Consider the following 22,091-nt stretch of genomic DNA (forward strand, 5'->3'; position numbering starts at 1 on the left):
AGCATAAATCCCACCAAAACCATTCTTTTTATAGAGCCTCAGGCATGATAAGAGGCAATGGAAATAAAGTTGGCAGTAAATCTCTCTGCTCACATGGGGCACCCAAATAAACCTTCCTTTAAGGACACCAGCAGGGTAGGAAAGCTGCCAGGACCGAGCTGCCTCATCAGTGCTCCGAATGCAGGGATGTCATTAATGCAATTAACGCTGGGACCGAGTGCCACTAGCCAGCCTTGAGGTCACAGCCTCACAAACACACAGGGAGGCAGGGTAGCAACAGAACTCTTTAATAGCTGGGTTGACCTGAGGATTTGTTCTGACAGAGGTAGGCAGCCACCAGCCTGCAGTGCAGGACAGGGAACACCAGCACACTCTTTGCAAAATACATTCATGGGTGAGTGGCTCCCCGTGCACAGAGACCCCCCCCCCTCCTTAGGCGCTGTCAGCTCCGCACGCACATTAGAAAAATATATTTTATTGATAATCTCCTTATCCAGTGGAGTTTTCTTCTTTTTCTTTGAGTGTAGGTTAACTGCTTTCTGGAGCTTTTGGACCTGTGCACACATGTCCCTCACTGTCAAGAGTTAAAAGCCAACCATTGAGCATTTAACTCTAGAAAAGGCTGCAGACAAGATATGGCTTTTGCATCTCCATCCATCTGAGGGAAGGTAGGGACCCAGCTGTGTTGAGGTGTCTGGGGCAGCATGCAGCCCTAAACAGAGCCAGCTTTACAGATGCTTTCCAGGCACAGAGCTCCTTTGGTTTCCTCCTTCCCCGTGGCCAGGGCAGAAGCTGTGCTCCATGCCCAGGCCCTCAGTGTCACAGTCAGGACTTGGAGCTGGTCTCATCCAGACCCCCATTCCTTCACCCTCACCCAAAACAACTCCCTAGGTTTTTTTTTCTGGCTTGGGAACTTCTGCAATGAGGAATGGATGCTCCCACAGGCGCTGCATGCTGCTCTATCCAGTGTCAGTGCTCCAATCACTACACACAGAGGTGGCTCCCAAACAACCCAGAGACAACCCAACCAGTGCATCATGACCACCTCACCTCAGTGCATCGTGTAGTGCTGCCCCCCACACTGTGTTTCCCCCTTGTTGGAATTATCTCCATCTCTACTGGAGACTCAGAGGAGCTGTTCTGCAAGTGCACAAAGCATAGGGACAGCCACCAAAGCCAACTCATGCCCCAGGGGGGCAGGGCCCCAATATCACAGCATCCATACAAGCAAACAGCCGCTTGCATTGCTAAGGATGCTGCAGCAGCCAATGTAGGAGTGAGATGGAGCTGCTCAGCCCCACATCACCCAATTTACCTACTCCCACAGTGTCCAGCAGGGCAGGGGCCCACCTGCAGGATGGGGACAGGGACCAGCAGAGGTGGCAGGGCACCATGCGTCCCCTCGGTGCCCAGCTCTGTGAAGATATCAACCAAGCAAGCTGAGCAATGGCTGGGGAGCGAGCGCTTCTCATGCAGGGGGTTGATTAACAGCTCATAGCAGCAGATGGAGAATTACAAGAAAGCCACCCACTGGGTGGAAGCAGGTAGAGGAAATCAATCCTTTCCTCCCCAGGCAGGGGCAGGTCCCCCGAGCATCACGGTCACCTCGGGTAGTAGTCATCCGGCACCCCCGATAGATTGCGGAGCTTCAGAGCTGCGTCCACTGTTCGGATGTATCCACTGATCATCTTCCTCATCTCAGGGGTGTAGGGGTCATACTCCAGCTTCCTCAAACCCGAGCGCTTGAAGTTGCCATCCTTCTGCCCCTCGACACACAGCAGGCGGTCCTCGCAGGCAGCGATGCCCAGCAGCCCCACCATGCGCTTCAACTGCTTGAAGAGGTCCTGCTTGAGGTCCTCAAAGTGCACCACCAGCACCTTCCTGCCAAAGCGCAGCCAATCCAGCGTGTGGGTCGCCCACCACGGTGCGTAGTTGGCCACAAACTCTGGCCACTCTGCAAGGAGCATGGGGACAGTAAGGGTGAGCATTAAGTGGCCCTGGGATCCTTGTGTTACTATCTCCCTGCTCTGGTGGCTTGGTCTATAGGGACTTAACAAGGCAAAACATCTCCTGGGACACTGGCATGTCTCACTTAGCCCCAGTTGCTTGGCTAATTGATCTCTGCATAAAAACTGGGATAAAAAGGATAATAAACATCGATAACAAGAAACAACACTCCTGGAAATGCACTCTGCACACGGCTCATGATGCATGAAGTTCTGGGCATCTGCCTCTTCCTCTCTTCCCCAAGAAACCAATGCCTGATTAATAGCTGAACTGTATTTAATTCCCCAAAGAATCATTAAACACAGTATCTCTTTCATTAAACAGATACAGGACAATTCACCTTGTGTAATCATATCACATAAAACTTTGCTTTGGAACTGCTCCAGGGACATCATAAAATTAATGTCATGGAAAAAAATAGGGATTTTGCTGAGCCTTCAGGCTCTGCTTGCTTGTAGCAAAACTCTGGCTGCCCATGGCCACATCCAGCATTTTCCAACATCTATTGAATTTCCCCCAAAATCAGAGAAGGAAATAGAGTGGGATGTTGAGGAGATCAGGGCTTTCTGCAGGAGAAACTTGGGCTCATAGACCATGGTGACCTATGCTTCTAGGCAAACCTCAACCCAACTAAAGACCTCAAGTGATGGCAGACCGTCACCTTTCTAAGCAAGCCGAGCAAAAGCTTAACTAATCTGACAATTGACCCAGGAGGTAAAGACACACTAAAACATGCATCCTCTTTGGGTTGGGTATGAACCAGGAGCAATTCTTGTACCCCACAGCTGTAGGTACAAATGAGATAACAGTGGGGACATGCTGTACCCAGCTGCATGGGGCTGGAGCTCAGGGGGCTTCCCTGTGGGTGCTGGGGGTGTTTGGATGCTAGGGAGGGCTCAGTTCATAACCAAAATGTCTTTGCTGGCATCAAGCACATGGTAATAACGAAATCCAGGCACATCACTGCAACAACAGAAAAAGATCCCCTTAAATAAACTCTGAATTAAGGGTAGCAGATGTTCAATCAAGCTAAATATTTTAACTCTTTCCAATGAAGTCAATTCCACAACAGCAATTTGTAAATTGCTATAATTAACAAGCCTCTGCAAGCTGTCTGTGCATGGGAAGGTGGCTCTCGGCGAGCAGCCGGGCATGCCGAACCTGCTGGCATGGCCCAAGGGAAGGGGATGGAATTTACCATAGGCAGCTATGGTGCTATTTTCACCCTGCAGAAGTCTGCCCTGAGGAGGGTGTCCTTGTGCTGGTGGTAGCACAGCACTGACTGTCCCAGCTCTGTGTTGACACGTGGAAATATTTCACCAGTGCCATTAATTTTTAATCTCTTCTTTCTCTCTGTGCACCAAGACATGTGCATTGAGACTCTTTGCCTTGTAGAGCTGCTTGTGAGAGGCAGAATTTCTTCCCTCACACCCAACCTCCTCACTACAAGAAAGACATTGAAGCACTGAAGTTTGGTCAGGGGAGAGTCAGGTTGGAAATTAGGAAAAATATCTTCTCAGAAAGAGTAGTGATTCATCAGCACAGGCTGCCCAGGGAGGTAGGGTCACCATCCTCTCAAACTATGGAGATCTGGCACTGGGGGACACAATGGGCATGGTGAGGGCAGGTTGGGTTCAGTGATCTTGGAGGTCTTCAATCTTAATGATTCTACATTCTACAAGTGGAGACAGTGGTGATGGGTTGATGGTGGGGCTCGAGGGTCCTAGAGGTCTTTTCCAACCTTAATGATTATACAATTGCACAATAACCCTACTGGTTGCAAGCCTACAGGATGCTCCTCACCCCAGGAGACCCAACATGGTGGCACCATGGGTTGGCTACGCATGGATCAGCACAATCCTACCTTTGCCCCTCCAGTGGGCATGTGCAGCGAAGCCGATGTGCCCCCCGTATTTGCGGTTGAACTCTGCCATCAGTGCCTTGTAGGGGTTGCGGATCAGTAAGATGGCAGCATCAAAGGCCTCGATCTCCTTCTGGCCACTCTCGTGGGTTTTGATGCAGATCGTCCGCCCACTCCTCCAGTGGTCCCGCTCACCCTTGAACCCTTTCACAGTACATACAACAGTTCTATAGCTATCATTGCTGTCACTACCATTTCTAAGTTCTCATGATGAACTAAGAGGGGAAAAGGCCCAAAACATAGCGGTGGCTTTTCGCATACATGCTGGCACCGAAAGAAGTTCAGATAAAACAGTGGCAAATGGCTGTAAAATGGGGGAATTGGTGTTTTCTCCTCCATTGCAACAGCTTGTGTTTTTGAGGAGCTGACTTTTGCCTGAAAATGCTTCTTGCATGCCTCAAGATTTTTTTCTTTTGCAATTTTTCCTTGCTGTTTAATCCTGCATGCAGCAGCTTCCCTGAAGCCTTTCCATGGGAGGCCAGCTCCCATCACTGCTGCAGTGGTGAAGACAGAAATACTAGCCTGAAGTTCCAACACCCATCATGGGTTGAAACACACTCAAGCAATGAAGATGTATCAGCTGTGTCCAAATTGTACTTTGCAAAGACTAAAACACAGCACAGGGAGGTTACAGGTAGAACTCATGCTTGTGAGGTTGGGTCCCTGCTTCACCAGGATAGGCCAGGTGGTGCAGAACAGCATCAGCACTCTGGCTCCCCCCATGCAGGTGGAGCTGGATACCCAACTCCATCACATTACACCCCCCCACTCACCTTTGTTGTAGAGGGACCCATCAAAGTAGTAGCTGCCAGTGTAGAAGCCAGTGGCGAGCTCAATCAGGTGTCGTGCCCAAGTGTTCCCAGCCCCAGGAAAGCTGGCCAGGGCAACGAGCTGCTTGGAGCGGGTGGGCAGGAACCGGCGGTCCATGCAGCGGTTGTCTGCGAGGGGAGAATGGGGTCAGCCTGCAGCATCTCCCTCCATTCCAACCAATATTGCACTTTTATTTCCATCCCTTCCTTCTGTATGGGGTAGGAGCTGCTCTCGGCTCTCTGTCCTTGCTCCCAGCCTTTTCTCCCCCCATGATTTCCAACATACAGGTGGGTTCACCTGCTGGCTGCACAGCACAGCTCGGTGACAGGAGAAAAGAAAAACCCAAGCAAGGATGGATCTCGTTGGAGGCAGATGGCAAACTGCGATTTCCTGCATCTGATTTAAGCAGTAATTAAAAGTGTTTGTTCAGGGGACGATTTATTTCCTGGGAAATTAAAATAAATCGTGATTTCTAATGAATGGCAAATAGCTATTACAGAGCAGCTGCCTGTGGGATGGATGAAGCAGCAGCCACCCAGTGCCCCTATCCCGTGCCCACCTTGCACCTGGGTCTGGTAGACAAGCAGGAACTCAGTGGTGCCGCAGCTCTCAAACTCCTCTCCAGCACAGCGTTGGGCACAGAGCTGCTCATCCTCACGCTCATGCAGGGGGAAAAGCGTGGTGGGGAAGCCACAGTGGCAGACAGTGCCAGCCAGCACCGACAGCGGGAACTCCTGTGGAGATGGGCACATGGACAGGACACCCTCAGAGCCCCATTGAGGTAATTTATGTGGCACTTAGGGTTACTGGGCATGGTGGTGATGGATTGACGGTTGGGTTTGATCATCTTGGAGGTCTTGTCCAACTTCAACACTGTATGACTCTATGAGCAGGCATGGTGGGGAATAGGTTGATCACTGGACTTTACAATCTAACTTTAATAGTTCTATGACAATCTAGCTGGAGGCCTACTGCAAGCCCACGGGCAGAGCCAGGGCCGCTGATCTCAGGCAAAGCATTTGGGCAGGAGCAAATCTCCTTTCCCCAGGGTGACACCCTTTGATGAATCACTGGACAGCAAGTTTCATCATTCAGAAACAACAACAACATCACACTAAATGGGATGCTGATCTATCTAACATGACGCATCTGCTGGCTCAGCTTTGTGTGCAAACCTTAGTACCTTCTCAGTGCAGAAGTCCACACACTTGTCCACAGACATGTTGGGCATGGGCTGGCTGGCAGGCAGAGCAATGGTGACATTGTCTGGCTGGCGGAAGCAGCCCCGGAATATCGCACTGCCATCTGCAGGGAGAGCAAACCTGTCAGGTTGAGTTTGTTAACTCTTTTCTAATTGGATTTTAGCTAGCTCCTCTCTGGGAGGTGTTTGGAAAGGAAAACCACCCAGGAATGCATCCTTCAATGGGAAAGAACCAAAATTCTCCTGCAGTGAGGTGTGCCTTGCTTATGGCTGCATGAGCTACAGCACATGATGGAACCCAAAAAAAAAACCCCAAATCCAGATGGAGCTAATCCCAGTGCCATCAGCCAGCTTGGCCAGCCATAAGGAGCCAGCTTCAGCAAGTGGAATGAGCCCATTATTGAACCATTCTCATCCCCTATCGATGTGATAATTTGGTTCATAGAGCCTTACAACCCCCAGTAACACACGCCAGTGGGGACACCAGGATTTGACCCCCAAGTGGGATCCCCATTTTCAGGGAGTGTGGACTCACAGCGTCGGGCAGATTCCTGGGCCAGCTCCAGGCGGTAGATGGAGAGACGGTTGGCCCCACCACAGGTGCTGCTCCGTTCACCCTTGCACTCCATGTTGCACTCAGATTCGCTGGCATTGGGTGCCTGAACCTTATGGCCACAGTAGCACTCAGCACCAAACTCCAGCCCTGCGTACAGGTAGCCCCTGGGGGGGGGGAAGAGGGGTAAGTGCTGGGCATGGAACAGGGAGCAGGGGTTGGCACTGGGATAAGATCTGTGCTAAGGACAGTCCTTGGGTCTGGGGATGGTGGTGGAGGGGATGGATGGGTGATGAGGCCACCACTGCATTGCCAGAAGAGCCCAGCACAACCTTTGGGCACTTACAGCCCCCTGCCCACAGGAAAATAGCACTGAACAGAGCCCATCAACCCCTGACCCTTTTCTTGAGGAGTAAAACTAGTTTCTCACATTCCCGGCAAAAAAAAAAATTATATATATATATATATATATATATATATATATATATATATCTCTCTCTCAAAATGACACACACATCTAAAGGAAAATAAAGAAGGGGGGGGGCAGAAGAAGGGGAGAGGAGCAGCTGGGGCAGGGAGCAGCGGCAGCAGAGAAGTCTGGTGGATGCACAGAAATTAATGAAGGTGTGGTGCTCGCTCCCCACCCTACCGTTCAGCACAGTTGTCCTGGCAACGGAAGACTGTCATCTTCTTGTAGTCAAAGAAGGACACGCCACGCAGCGTGCGGCTCCGAGTGTTGTCCACGTAGCAACCAATGTACCTTGCTGGGGAGGGAGAGGAGAGGGTCAGAGCCTGCAGATGGTGATGATTTTTGTTATTTCTGATAGGGATGTGTTGTGGTACCCTGGCAACTCAGGGCAGGGAGGAACCAAAGGGTCCCCAGGAGGACGTGGATGGGAACAGAGGTATGGGGTTAAGGAGAAATGCAGTGTGAACCAAAATTCTTTCAGCCAGGAACTCATTTCTTCCCTGAGACATCGACGCAGACAATATTTGCCCTGCAGTAACAGTTGGCAAAGTAAAGAGTGATGGCTGTGCTGAGAGCAAATGAGGATGCCGGTGGACAGGGAACAGAGCAGAATAAATAGTTACAATGAAATCATTCATTTGATAAATCTAGCCTTCTCCAATAATCTCAGAACAGTTATGTCCACAGTGGGCACAGCTGTGAGGACAAGACCCACCCAGCTGTGCCTCTCCACCCCTACACCAAACCAATGGTGAGATGCCTTAACATAGCATGCCCTCCCTACCAAAATGTCACCATTTCCCACCTCCTGCCTGCATTGTGCATCTGCTGAGGGCCCTGCAGCAGCCCCACATCCTGCACACCCCATTGCTGCCATGCCCTTGTACACAGCCCCATCCATGCTGCAATCCAGTTATCCAAACCAGCCCAGGGATGGGGTGGAGGAAAGCAGTAAGCAACATTCCTAATAACTCAAACCACCACGCAGTCATCGTTCGTTACTCCCAATTGCTCTCAGCATAACTTGGCATTTCTGCAGCGCTGAGCAGGTTTCGGCAGGTCAGCTAATTTAATTCATGACAGATCTAACCAGCACAGGATTGCTCTGGCAATTTTCACAGCACCAGTGACTGATGTGCATTACGTTCAATCCATCGCTCTTGACATATGTGTGCTGCAACTTATTAGGAAGGCAACTGGAATAATGAGGGAGATGAAAGGACAATGGGGGAGTGAGGGGCTGGCTGCTGGGTGGACCCCAGGCTAGGCAGCACCACTGTCCATCTGTCCACCCTCTTTTCTCCCCTGCTCAAGCTGTTTAGTGAGCTAAATACAGAACCAAGGTGTTTCTCAGGGCTGTGCTGCAGTGATGCTTGAAACAAATACCTGCCCCTGATTTTCCAGCTCGTTGATCAAAGGCTGAGCCATTCCCCAGCCCCGTGAAGCTCCTCTGCAGATGCTTTCCCAAAATCACTGTGCACAGCACTATCACAGACAGTACCCACCACCAGGAAACCTTCAGCAACAGGCAAGGATTATCTGGATGCATCAAATCAAGCCCAGTGCTCCATGTTGCAACCCCTCTCTGGCATGGAGAGGCATGGGGACATCTCTGGCTGAGTGCCCACGTGGCTGCTTCCCCTCTGTGCCACTGCTTGCTTGTGCACCATAGCTGGAGGATCCCAGCAAAGACTATAGGAGACTGCAATGCATACAGATACAACAGGTTTTCACGGTGACTGACAGCTCCTTCTCGCTAACCATCTGGCAAGGTCTTGGATGTGTCAGTTGGCATTAACAGGACATCAAGGCTGCACATGGCACAGAGTGTTCCATGGCCCCTGTGCACCACACGAACTCAATGGGATGCAAGCATCAGGGCAGGAATGTCATCCGCAGGGAGCTTCTCTTGGTCCCGGACCCATTTTAACATGAGAAAGTGCCTTAAGCACCACAAGCTGTTTTACCTTCACATTTAAAGCCCCATCACTTGGAGCAGCCTCGCTCAACCTCCATCTGCAGGCGCTCATACAAATGGGACATCCCTGGCACCAGGACATTTGAACCTTGCAGAAGGATGGCAGGAACATGGGGACATCCTTGGCTCTCATGCTGTTCAGCAATCATGATCCTGTGGGGCTCAGGGGACACAAGAAAGCAACAGAGAGCCCAACAACAGCCAAACACCTTTCCAATAGTTACCACTCTGCTGCTGACTTCATTCTGCATTTCCTGTAATGGATAATACTGCAGCGATTGCCCTAAATACCACAGTGATCCATTACACTGCTGTCACAGGTGCACTGTACTGTGGCAAGCTGTATTGCTGCTCCTCACCAGCCCACTTTATTACTGACAACAAATCTTAACATCTCTCCCATTGAACCGAAAAGGTGAGCTGCTGCCTTGCCAAGGGGTCACAAAGCCAGCAGGGAGGGGGCTTGCCTGGCAAACCCCAAGGCAGAGTCACAGTGGAAGCTTTCCTCTGTGTTTCTTTGGGTTTTGCAGGCACTGGGTGCCAGCACCAGATGTACAAAGCTGTCTCAGATCACCACGCAGCTTCAGAGCGTGTCAGCAAGCACGGAACTCTGCCTTCAGCTGCCTTCGGGATAAATAGATGACATTTTAAAAATCAATGAGAACTACTGCATTCACTTATGCTTGTTCATTAATAACGCTCCTGCTCAACACCACACCGCAGGCAGGGAGCTCCTGGCCAAGCCCAGCACGCGTGTCAGGCTTCAGTGTTCATTTGGGCCAATGAGATTGATCCTGAATTTTCAAAGGATGGGAATTCTTGAGGCTGAGATGTCACAGAATCATCAGATGATTGGAAAAGACCTTCAGGACCATCAAGTCCAACCATCAACCCATCATAGAATCCTTAATGTTGGAAAAGACCTCCAAGATCATTGAGTCCAGCTGTCAACCCCTCCCCACTAAACTAAGTCCCCAAAAGCCACCTCTCCATGCTTCCACTTGTCAGCACAGTCCTTGAGCATCCCTCCCTTCAGGCAGTCCCAAAGCACCCCTCACTGCAAGTTGCAACCTAGAGCACAATGATGCAGAGTAAAAATGGAGTAAGTGCACTGGATGATTGGTATTTGAGAAGGGAGGGATGAAGAAGACAATCCTCCCCAGAGCATCCTCTGGACCAATAGTTTCCAAAGCAAGGCACATGCACCCATGGGTGTGCATGACAGCCCAGTGGGAAGGAAGACAGCCCAACTTACTCTCGCCATCCACATAGCTCATCAATAAATACCCATGTACTAGTGCCACGTGCTCAGAAACATTTCACCAACACGATGCAGGACCAAAATCCCTTGGATTTCAGCACAAGGCCACCCCAGCTGTACCCAGTCAGCCCTTACCTCTGTCCTCCTCCTTCTCACGGCCGCCCCGGCCCTTGGGTGCTCGGCTCCGCACCGCGCTGTATTCACCCGCTCTGCTCCTCTCTGCTGGTTCCTTGGCCATGCCCTTGAACCAGTGCCCACGCCGCCGGCCCACTGCCACCTCTGGGAAACCTCGGCTCAGCCGCGTGCCCCCCAAGTAAGGCAGTCCCAGCCCCTCGCCTGCCCCAGGGCTGCGCTGGCTCCCAGCTACCCGGGGCTCCCCAGTGAAGCCTGCGTGCAGGAAAACCAAGCTGCCAGCTGCCAAGTAGAGAGCCAGAAGTGTGAAGAAGCGTACAGGTCTCCGCCGAAAGGAGCGCTGGAATTTTACCCATAGCTTGGCCATAGCATCTTCATCCCTCCTGGAGAGCCAGGGAGATGCTCTCCTCTGTGGGGGATTCTGCATTATTCCCCTCCTGGATGAGCCCCCCGGAGGGACATAGCAGCATGGAGGACCATGGGGAACAGATGGAGCTTTGGAGCAGATCAGTGGGTGCAGCAGCTCTCAGCAGCAGATGATCCCACAGGCATCTCTATCACAATCAGGGCTGTGCACCCTGCAGATGAGCAGCAAGAAGTCCCTGGGTGCATCACCAGCCCTGAGGTTCTCCATTCATTTCAGTCTCAGGGTGAGAAAGTTCCACCTGCAAGCCAAGGAGAAGGCGTCTGTTAGTGGGATATGTCACAAGCACTGTGGGCCCCAACATTCCCATGACCTATGGCTCTGCTGCCTGTCACTTGCTCATCTTATTCTAGGAAAGGAGAGGAAAATAAATGGAAAAACAAAGTGCCATTAGTTTAATGGCCTCTATGTTCCTGCCATCTGTCTTCAGTTGATTAAATAAAAAATATTGGTGGAACATATGGCATGAATTATACATAAATATTTTAATTTGGGTTCCCAGCCTAGTTACTCAATCACCTCTTGAATGAATTATGCACAGCCTACAAAGAACCCATTCGCTGGGATCCACAACCCATGGTCCCCACACACTGACCTCTCCCCAGCCTCAGAAAGAGATTAAAGGTAGAATAAAGGCAGAGTAAAGACAAAGTAGCAGCCAAACAAGGAGACTACATGCTATTTGAGCTCCTGCATCAGTGGACACCTCCAAGCTCCTCTGTCCCTTTCCATGTTCCTGTCCCCATTCATCTCCTCCCAGCCCCATTCCTGCTGGGCTACAGCAAGGCAGTGCCGCATATAAAGAAGAGGCTTCAATTACTCTCATTAAGCCATCTGGAGCTCATCCTTCTCCATCATGAACTGCAGAGTTGCAGGTCAATTACTGCACATTTGCATACATTCCATTAATGCCTCTGCTAATTGTCTGGAGGAGATAATGCTCTTGCCTTAGCGCTCCCTCACTGGCTAAGGATTACAAACAGCAAACAGAACCACATCCTGACCCAGCAAGGGCTCAGGGCATCACTGGGGCCAACAGCATGCAATAACACTGTTATCAACCACCCCATGGTGATGCCTTTATTCCCCCGCCCTCCTCACTTCATTATCCCCAGTGCCCAAATACTCCCAACAGCGCTTTCTAGGATACTAACCTGGGGAGAAACATGGAGTTCAACCCCAGAAGCACCCAAAATACCCCCATCCTCAGGGCCAGATCCTTGCCTACCTCCTTAATTCCCAAGGTTCATCCCCTTGGCACCTAGGGATAGCAGGCAGAGGTCCCAGCAGAACTCAGCAGTTGCTCATGATCTGAAGGAATGCAGCACCGATAATTTATACATCTGGGCCTCCTCTTCAAATTGCTCCACAATTAGTGAGCAACAAGGTTCAGCTGCCTTCAAGCACCACCTCACATCTGACCACTGCAAAACACACTGAAGTGCTCACGTGGTTCCCCCAGCACAGGAGAACAATCAGCCCATTAAAAACAGCAAATTAACGAACACAAGAGTTCCATTAGGAGAAGAAGCCGATTGAACTATCCAATTTCATCGCATCATTAGCATTTCTTATCGGAGAGACAGGAAAAGAATAGGGCTTTAAAATAGCAAGTGGTGGGCTGGAGGTGGTGGGCAGGGCAGGGTGGTGCAGTGTGGGTGAGGACTCCCTTCCCAGCACAGTCCTGCACCATGCCAGCACCGTTGGGTCTGGAAATGTGCACAGTGTGTGAAATAGAATGCATGTTCCACAGATTGCAACACAGCTTTTGCCTGAGCCAGTGCAAGGCACGCAAGATCCGGTTCATGCTGTGCAGGATCTGAAGCACAGCGTGGAAGATCGAATGCATGATGCACAGGATCCTGTGTGTTTCATGCGGGATCCAGGCCACGGTGTAGAGGATCCATGGCACAGCATGGAAAATCTACTGTTTGTTGTGCAGGAGTCGGTGCACAGTGCTCATTTGCAGGGTGTCCCCATGTCCCCACTGCCATGAATGGTGTCCCCTCTGCACCCACCCCACGCTGTGGGAGCAGTATGCAGTCACGCCACACCACCGAAGTCTGGCACTCTGCAGCAGTGTTGTCTTCTCCCTAGCACTCAGGTATCCTCCAGCACAACCTGAGAGGGTTGGTGGAAGGAGCATCCCTCCCTGGTGCGTCCCTCCCAGCCATTTTGCCTCTCCAAACTGCACACCTTTTCCTGCACACCTGTCTGGATGCAAACAGGGCCAGGCTGGTCCTATGTCATCCAGCAGCAGTTTGGGCACACTGCCCCCATCTCAGCCACGTTACTCAGTGCTCCTGGCTCCCTCCCATTCCCTCAGACTCAGAGCTGCAGAAGGAGCCATCCCCAACGCTGGCACCCTTTCGACACTTAAGCTCTGTGAAAAAGGTGATTTAACTCCATTCAAATGACTCTGTGTAGCTGGGAATTGGCTTAACCTAATGAGTCTTAATACACATTATGTTCTAGGTATTTTATGCCCAGTCTTCAAAATCCAGTTATGGGTTTCAATATACCTTAGTGAGCCAAGATGTGCACCGGAGGGGATAAGCACTACCAACGGGACCAACCGCATGCTGCATGTATTGGCGTAAACCCCACAAAGCCCATGGGAGGTCCATGGGGCCATCAGCCAAGGGCTGGCAGCTGTAGCCCCCCAGACTGCCCCAAATCTCACATAATTTGCCCATAGAGCCCTCGCTTCACCCTCTGCTATGGGGGCTTTGCTCCACCCTCAGTAATCTGGGATTACTCACAGCACAGGGGCAATTAGGAAAATGAGCTTTTGGAGCAGCAGACAATGCCTTCTGCAGCCTATTTAAATGAATACAGTACAAAAGATTTGTTTTTGCAGCTCTTGTTTTAGAGCCCCTTCCCAGAGGGGCTGATTTTTTCCTTATTCTGCAAACCCATCCCTATGGCATCCTGGTGGTCTTATAGCCCCACATCGGCAAGAGAATTTGAAGCAGATCCCAACATGCAATGGAAAAGGTTGCACTGCATCTGGGGCTTCCTCCATTCAGTCAAATTCTGCTGTGCTTCCCAAATCGAAGTGTCTGGGGGACAGAAAAGCCCCAGGGGCACCACGTCCCACTGCCTGATGGTTGTGTGTGGGGTGACACAATGGGGTCACTGTGCATCCATAGCCAGAGCCCTGCTGCTCCCATTGCCCTGTGCATGGCCGAGGTCCCAGATACATAAGAAAAGGGAATGTGCCCATGGGAAGGGGGAAATTGGGCACAACCTGCCCAGGAGTTATGGCAGAGTTAGAGAGGGAAGGAGCAGGGGATGAGTAGGGGCATCCCAGGGCTGGACCCCATTACCAGAGAGTGCTCCTATGCTCCACACCACTGGGAAACTTTATTTAACCCTGTCCTGGTGTCAGGAATGGAGAGCAGTGCTCAGCTCAAGGTAACCTTCACACACTTCCTCTTTGCCTCCCGCTTCTTCGTGCCTTATTTTTTTTTAGCTTCATATTAAAATCTTCCACTAAGATGCCGAAAGGATCAAATAAACAGGGGAGGCTCATGACAGGAGATTGCCATCCTCCAGTCTCCTGCAGATCGCAGGAAGGAGGAGAGTCCCTGTGCCCAAACCCAAACCAATGGCTTTGGCAGAAGAAGGCAGTGCAAAACCACATAGCCACATTTTGGGGGATGTTATATCTTTCTTTCTTTCTTTCATTCTTTCTTTCTTTTTTTTCCAACCCCCCACCCCCCAAACCACCCTCTCGCTTACAACCCCCATCCCCATCACCCCCCCTACCTGCACCCAGCGCTCTCCGATATCGCCGTCCCTGCGCCGCCGCCGCTCCATCCCCTCGGAGCCGGGGGGACAGCGGGGCCGGAGGGCAGCAGGCAGTGGTTCGACCCCCCCAGGCCATCCCCCACCGCTGGGTTCCGCTCGGTTCGGTCGCAGAGCTGCACTCAGCCCGGAGCTGCTGCGATTCTGTCCTACGGCGCTGCGTGCGCTTAACTCCTTCCCTACCGGCTGCTTTGTGCCCTTCGGTTCTTTATTTTATAGATATGTCTTCTTCGGTGCACGGTCCCTCTGCGTGATGCAGGGATGCAGCACCCACCCGATCCCACTAAACCCACACTCCGACCCCTGCAAACCTCCCAACCGCTCAGGTTCAGCCCACGATTTTCCAGCCGGGAATGAAAAATAAGGTTTGCCCCTTTATCTGAAGCTAGAGCAATTAATTAAAAAAAAAAAAAAATCAATTAGAAACTTCCCTTGGAGCAGCAAAAATTGGGATGGTAAAACATGGTGAGAGAGGGGTTGAACCTGCACTTCTCTCAGCAACTTTAGCGCTGGGGGGGGAGTTTGGAGGGCAGCCCCTCTGAGCCCACCCAGTGCCACCCCCCATGCCCGGAATGATCAAATCTGGAGGAATACCTCTGTGTTGGTGTGATGAAGGCAGGAACCGTCCGTGCCATGGCCCCTTCTGCAGCCCACACGGCGCCTTTGTTTCAGGCGGGGGTAACTGGGGCTGGACGAGGGGGGGTGTTTGTCCTCCTGATGGCCTCAAAGCAGTAGGGTCACGGCGTTCGGGGCAGCCTCCGGGCTCTCGTTGATCGGCCTTGAGCTGTGAGAGAAGGACGGCGGCTGGGAACGCTCCCGCAGAGGGAAACTGCAGCCTCAGCGCCGTCCTTGCTGGCTGCCGGAGCATCCATGTGCGATGGAGCATCCGAAGCTGCCCCGGGCAGACGCACGCAGAGACGGCGGCGACGTTTCCATAGGAAACCGAGATGGGGAGTGCTGCCTCTGCTTGGCGCTATTTTTATCGTGTTGGGTTTCTCGGGGTGGCCTCCCTCCCTCCTGCCCTCCCTCCTACCCGGGCTGCCATCCCTGCAGCTCCCCGGTGAGCTATTGCAATCCCAAATTGCAAATCCTACTGGGCTGCGCTGCGTTCTCTGGATAGGCATCAGCCAGAGGGAAGTTCGCTGCTTGCAAAGACCTCGCTGGTTTCTCTCTGCATCTCACAGCTGGTAGAGCAGTGAGGAAATGTCCGTGAGATGCAAATGTGTGGGTTTTGCAGCCTGCAGAAGAATTAAGCCAGCTCCGAGTGTGGCTGTATGTGTGAGAAAACAGATGATGGCTAAAATTAGAATTTGCAAAAAAAATAACTGAGAGTTTCAGGGTTTTTTTGAGAGAGAGGGAGGTCTAGCAGCCACTGGGGGATGCTGGGCAGGGGGAATGCTTCCCATGGACCTTCCCCATGGGCATAAATGGAAATCATTCTGGATCAAGGACTCCAGAGCCTCAGCTTGGCCATGTTCTACAGACATTGAATGGCATTTTCCATCCTTAACCCATTGCCAGGGGACATTTGACATTGTTCTGAAGTGTCCCCAAGTGCCAATGCCACCCCTCCTCTATGTCAAGGATGTTGGGTTGGGAGCCGAAAGCCAATGTCAATGTTTCTTTAAACATCCTTATCAGGGGAAGCAGCACTGAGGTAATGTTTGTTGAGTACATGCATGTACATGGGATTGTGTCCAGAGGGCCACCACTGAAGGGAGGTGGCAGTGCTGATCTATGGGCTCTCAGATATTTCTAATTCTCTGGGGCTGTCTCTGGATGTCTCCTCAATGGGGAAAGGTAGCAGGACGTGGTGCATTATGATAGTAAAAAAAAAAAGAAAAGAAGACAGCATAAAATCTCATTTTGAGGATTATGAAGTGCCAGAACACGCACACACCAAAAAAAAACAAAACAAAACAAGCTGTAAACAGGATGTCTGAAAAGATCTTAAGCATAAAGGTCAGAATCTACAATTTAAATGGCTCGCTATTGCTTTCTTGCTCAGTGCCACTAATGAGCCGTGATGCAAAAAACCAAGTTTGTTCTCGAAGCCACCGCTCTGAGTCCTTTTGTGATCAGAAATGTCAGCTTTTTGAGCAGCACATGCTGCCTGGGGTGCTGGAGGCAGTGGGGTTGGGATGCTGCAAATGGGTGGTGGTGGAGCTGGAGCTGCCCTCCTGCCTTCCCAAGGAGGTATTGGGGTCACCATCCCAAGAGGTGTTCAGGGAGTGTGGAGATTTGGCACTGAGGGATGTGGTTTAGCGGAGGGGATGGGTTGGGGTTGGACTTGGTGAGCTCGATGATCTTTTCCAACCTTAATGACTCTGCGATTAGAGGATGAGTCCAGAGCTCACAGACACTGCGCTAAGTGGAAACCAATGGGATGAGGAGATGCCTTTGGGTCATTCATTGCTTATATCCTTGCCAGGGGGGTGGTAAATCATCATTGTGATGTCTATGCCAAAATTCCAGGGGCAGCAGAGCCGCATTATCAGGGAGCAGCTGATGAAAATCAACACCCAGCAGATCCCATGCTCTCAATGCTTGTCTCCACTTTGACCAACCAGAGTGACAGGAGCCAGAAAGGAGAGAACCTACAAAAACACAAGTGCTGCAAACCAATGAGCCTCCACAAGCAGTGCAGGTGGTTGCCCATCCTCTTCTTTTCCATTTTGCACTGTTGCATCACATCCATTAGGGACCATCCCCAGCACTGCGTTCCCGGCCCCATGGGAGCAGCAAGCATCTCCCCCAGGAACTGTGCCTCCCAGGTGCCATCCTTAGGAGCTCACACCTCTCCCACTCTGCTTTTTCTTAATTAACTCATTAGGATGGCAGCGGTGGCGATGCAAGCCTCATGGGAGAGTTCTGCAAGCACGGAATGGAATCAGAGACTGAACATCAAAAGCATTTTAGGGAAGAAGGAGGAAGAGGAGGGATATATGATAAGATAGTCTTGCACGTGTATGCATGGCTCATTCGGGAAGGATGTGGCCTCCCACGTACTGGCATTGTTTTTGTGACTGTTTGGAGCTCAGGGAACTAAAACACAAAACAAACAAACAAGAAGAAAGAGGGGAATGTGTGGATTAAAGCTGGAAGGAAGACGATTAAGGGATTGAAGGGAAAAGAAGTGCAGAGGATGTAGATGGAGGGGAGAGCTCCCTGCTCTGCCTTAGGAAACAAAAGGGGAAGAAAGAAAAGATTTTGATAAGCGCTTTAAAAAATTCATGAGGTTTCTGTTTCTCTGTTTATTTATTTCCTCCCTGGGATAAAGTCCTGGAATAAAACATCTCATTTGTCAGGGTCCCGGGGGAGGAGGACACACGTCATCTCCCCTATGGATAAATTACAGCTCTGCAAGGATGGGGCAGCAGGAGGGGACAGCTGGGGCAGGAGGGGATGGATCAGGGTTGTGCATAAGGCTTTGTGCAAAAGGCCTGCCCACAGCAAGGGATAAAGCCTCGGACTACAGGAATCCACATGAGGCAGCTCACGGGTGACATAACCCCTGCAGATGTTGCCCCTATGGGTTGAGACCTCCTCTCTTTATTTCCTGCGAAAGAATCCTGCCTGGCCGATGCCATCTGGAGCCATTCCCTTTACCTTAGAGATGAGTACAGTATTTTTATTATTATTATCCTGCTCTTGGCTGAGAGCTGCCCTCCACCGAACGATGCCGTGAAGATTGCTGCAGCTAATTCCTGATAACGTTAAGATATTGAAGGGAGAATACAGCCCATAAAGCCTGGGTCTGCTCGCTCCTGTACTGAAGGAATGGCTTTTTCAGCCATTCCCTGGTGTGATGAACGGGGGTGGTACATCACAAATTAACTGCCAGTAAAATTCCGGCTGGTAAAAAGATGAAGGAGCTGTTTTTCAATGGAAGCTGTAAAACCATTTCCTGAAGGAGAACAGCTTCAGCCCCCGGCTCCCTGCCTGCTTACAGAGCCACCATCTGCCTCTGATGGTACTGTCCTTTTCCCAAATCAGCAGTGCCCCAGGGTTGTCTGCTGCAGACTGTTTGGGCCTGCTTCATAACTGTCACAGCCACTGCCCTGCTTCTGGTCCTGGTCTAGGACTTGGTCTTGGTTATAGCCCTGGCCTAGGTCCTTGTCCCAGATGTGGTCCTTATCCTTGGACTTTATTTCTTGTCCTGGTCCTAATCTTAGTCTTGGTCCTAGACTTGGCTGTGGTCCTGGTTCTGATCCTGGCCCAGGTCCTTATCTATTCCTGGTCTTGGTCCTGATCCTCCTCCTGGTCCTATTCCTAGTTCTGCACATCTCCCAGCCCATTGCAGCAGGACATTCCCATGGGGGATAGGAAGCCTCACCTAAGAATGTTATCCAGCAGTGACAACTGTATTTCAGTGCCCATGGCAGCCAACGTTCCCCACTGCAGCATAAACTGCCTTTATTATTTCTTTCTGCTGTTTCCATTTCCTCGTTTGCGTGTTACAGATGAGCTGAGAGCACGCAATCATCTGGATTCTTTTTTTCCCCCTCTGGCAAGAGGGAATTCATCACCAGTTTCATATGAAAAGGAGGACGGAGAGAAAGGAAGAGTGTATTTTGGCAGTCCTGGTGGCCCCAGGGAGTCTGCAACACATAGGACAGGCTGGACCCTATGGACCAGCCCTGCAGTCCCTGGGCTGAGAGCAGGAGATTACTGCAGCTTTAGAGCAGACACGTGTAATGGCCGTGTCCTAGTTTTTGTGAGCAGAATCCAGCATAAAAAAGACACATTAGTGGTGAGAGCAAATATAGTAACTTGCTCTCACATTGGCTTTTCCAACGTTACCAGCTGGAAAGCCATGCTGGGGTCACCAAGAAAAAGGGGCTCTTTCTCCCCCACCTCTCCCTCCTTCTTGGTAGAAAATCATCTCCAGCAGCACTGCCAGCTGTCCAACATGGTCATATCAGCTCCCTCGGGGTCAGCAGCTGATCTGCCTGCCAGCCCCAGGAGGAGACACCTGGCAGATCCTGTCACTGTCCTCATCTCTGCTCCTGTGCCTGTCCTTGGCCCTGTCCCCATTCACAGTCCTTCTTGTGCCTATCCCCATCTCATCCCCATCTTTATTCTCCATCTCATCCTTATCCCATCCCCATTCTATTCCCATCCTCAATCCCATTCCCACCTTATCACCACTTCCACACTATCCCCACATCATCCCCATCCTCACCCTATGCCATTCCCATTTCCATTCCCATCCTTACCCCATTCCTATCCTACATCCATCCTCATCTAACACCATTTCCATTGCCATCCCCATTCCCATCTCCATCCCTTTCCCATTCCCCATCTCATTCTTATCACATCCTTATCCTATCCCCATCCCCACAGAGCAGTGGGAGCCACCACAGCAGAAGTCACCTTGCCATCTCAGGCAGCTCATTCCTGTCAAAGTAAAGGCATTAATTTCAATATCATTACTAATTACTAATTAAAAGTCCTAAAGCAGAGGTTCTCCCCATGGGAAGGTTGCGTTCCCATTCTGGCACATCTCACCTGGATCGCCCACCCCAGCTGGAACCAAAACTGTACCACAGCAGCCAAACGTGGGCTCCCAAATTAAAAGAACCAATTAAAGCCATTTAATCACTAGCTGCTGCCAGAAGGGAGCTGAAGGAGCATCGTGCCACCTCTGCACATGGGGACCACCCCCAGCACCTTCCCCCCTCCCCTAGCCACCACCATGCCCCCACCCTGAGCCACAGCTCAGCTGTGTACTCACTGTCTGTGCTCCATTATCACCAATCAATATAACAGTTATTACCTAATGGGCTAAAACTGTAATTCTAATGTCCCAGATCTGCATATTACAGCGCAGCTAATTGGTACAGAACCGATGCAGGGGCTTAATGAAAATGTAAATTCAGGCACATTAATCAAACAATTATTTTGCAACCACAAGATAGACAGTGCTAAACCTAATTAAGAAATAAACAAAGTTAATCAGTGAACAGAAAACGTTTACTAATCGTATAAATATGTTGTAAGGAAGAAATATTAGGCAATAAGTTATTAAAGATTCCCAAACCTGCTCCTCTCACTACAGTCCTTAATAAGCCAGCTTCCAGGAAGCACCATCTCGATTTTATTAAAGCATTTGTTCTGCTTTAAGCTCTACTGGGCACCAGAGAACAAGAAATACATTACTCTGCAAGATGAATAATTGCATCAATTTAAAATAATAGGGCTGGGGACTGAACATGTGTGTGTGGGTGACACCTAATGTTGAGACCAATGTATTTTGGGCTTAATTATCAGAAGTTAGTGCTTCTCCAGCTCAAAAGTTAATTCTAAGTCAGACATAAAAGTTGTAAAAAGACACAAACGTTAATGCTGCCGGCATTTCTCTTTCCTCTTCATGTTCATAGCTCCTTGTCAAAACCTGCTTGGTTAGCACATTTTCTGTACATAAATGGGAATACTTCTCTCCCAGCCTTACTTCTGCTGGATGTTGATTTGCACAGCAAAGTGATCTGAATTCCTTGCAGCATCGTCACGCTTCCTGCAGCCTTGTGAGGAGGCTGCAGCAGGCTGGGGGCTTGGAAGGGAGGCAAATAGCAAGCTGAGAGCATCTGCACCCCATCAGAAACAGGCTGGACAGTAATTGGAGCGAGGAGACATCAGTGATGGAAAGCAGGCAGCAGGGTCGCTGCTGCAGCTGTGGGTCACAGTGATGGACAAGGTGATGGTCAAGATGATGGCCAAAATGATCACCAAGACAGTCACAAATTGATGCCCAAGACAATGGTCAAATGATGGCCAAGGTGCTGCCTCAGCCTGGGTCTCCATTTGGAGACTGCTGGCTCTCGGGATGGAAGATGGTGAGGGCACTCTGGGAAAAGGATGCTGCTGTTGTCACTGATGTGCCCCTGATCCTGGGGGCATGGCCAGGGCTGGGGGCCCCAGCATACATTCTGGGGATGATTCAGCCCTTTTGTTCCATTCTGTTTGCATGAAAGCCTTGCACTCAGGACAAGGTAAAACCTGTCTGGGAAAAACTAAGCTCAGCCAAAAACAGCCTCGGTGTGTTCCTTGGCAGCAAATCCTCTCCACGTTCTTGTATTTTCAGTCCCAAAGCCACATCCTCATTTCCCTTCTGGCCCCAATGGCCTCTTAAGTAGCACTGGAACATTGTCCTGGTGCCCCACACCCTAGCTAAGCAATTTATCAATAGTGTCCCACCTTTAGGGACATCCCCAGCTTTCCCTTGTTCTGATGGGATGACAAATCAACCACCCAGGAGAAGACGAAGGGAGGCAAAGGATGCCACAGGGGGCACCCAGGTTGCCTCCAGTTCTCCTCCAGCATCATGGCACATACTGGACTGCAGTGAACGGTAGCCAGGGACCTGCCAGCCTTCAGGGTGCTCCTTGCCCTGACATCACCATGTGTCCCCATGTCTCTCCAGAGCAGATTTGCTGTGCCAGCACCGCATTCCATTGCTTGGCTGCAGGGGGAAGAATTCACTTTTCAGCTGAGCCAAATGGTGGCTGGCTGCTGCTGCTCTGCA

General features: G+C 50.8%; 1 protein-coding gene across 5 annotated transcripts; it reads right to left on the reverse strand.

Moving 5' to 3' along the window:
* Positions 1-459: 459 nt before the first annotated feature.
* On the reverse strand, positions 460-15,807 carry WSCD2 (WSC domain containing 2). Of its 5 annotated transcripts, XM_042865492.1 has the most exons (10): positions 15,661-15,807; positions 15,161-15,350; positions 10,336-10,997; positions 7,142-7,256; positions 6,475-6,659; positions 5,922-6,043; positions 5,298-5,472; positions 4,702-4,866; positions 3,872-4,072; positions 460-1,954 (listed from the first exon to the last, which is right to left on the reverse strand). In XM_042865492.1, the coding sequence occupies exons 3-10, from the start codon at positions 10,757-10,759 to the stop codon at positions 1,602-1,604; spliced, it is 1,740 nt and encodes a 579-aa protein (XP_042721426.1). In that variant the 5' UTR covers positions 10,760-10,997; positions 15,161-15,350; positions 15,661-15,807; the 3' UTR covers positions 460-1,601. The 5 variants fall into 5 exon arrangements, with proteins under 5 accessions (XP_042721426.1, XP_042721425.1, XP_042721428.1 ...); XM_042865491.1 differs by lacking the exon at positions 15,661-15,807 and having other exon boundaries at positions 15,161-15,569; XM_042865494.1 differs by lacking the exons at positions 15,161-15,350; positions 15,661-15,807 and adding an exon at positions 14,528-14,629.
* Between the last annotated feature and the right edge of the window lie 6,284 nt (positions 15,808-22,091).

The sequence above is a fragment of the Lagopus leucura genome, unplaced genomic scaffold, assembly GCF_019238085.1.
Source record: "Lagopus leucura isolate 7727_CA_CO unplaced genomic scaffold, USGS_WTPT01 Super-Scaffold_806, whole genome shotgun sequence".
Lineage (NCBI taxonomy): Eukaryota > Metazoa > Chordata > Aves > Galliformes > Phasianidae > Lagopus > Lagopus leucura.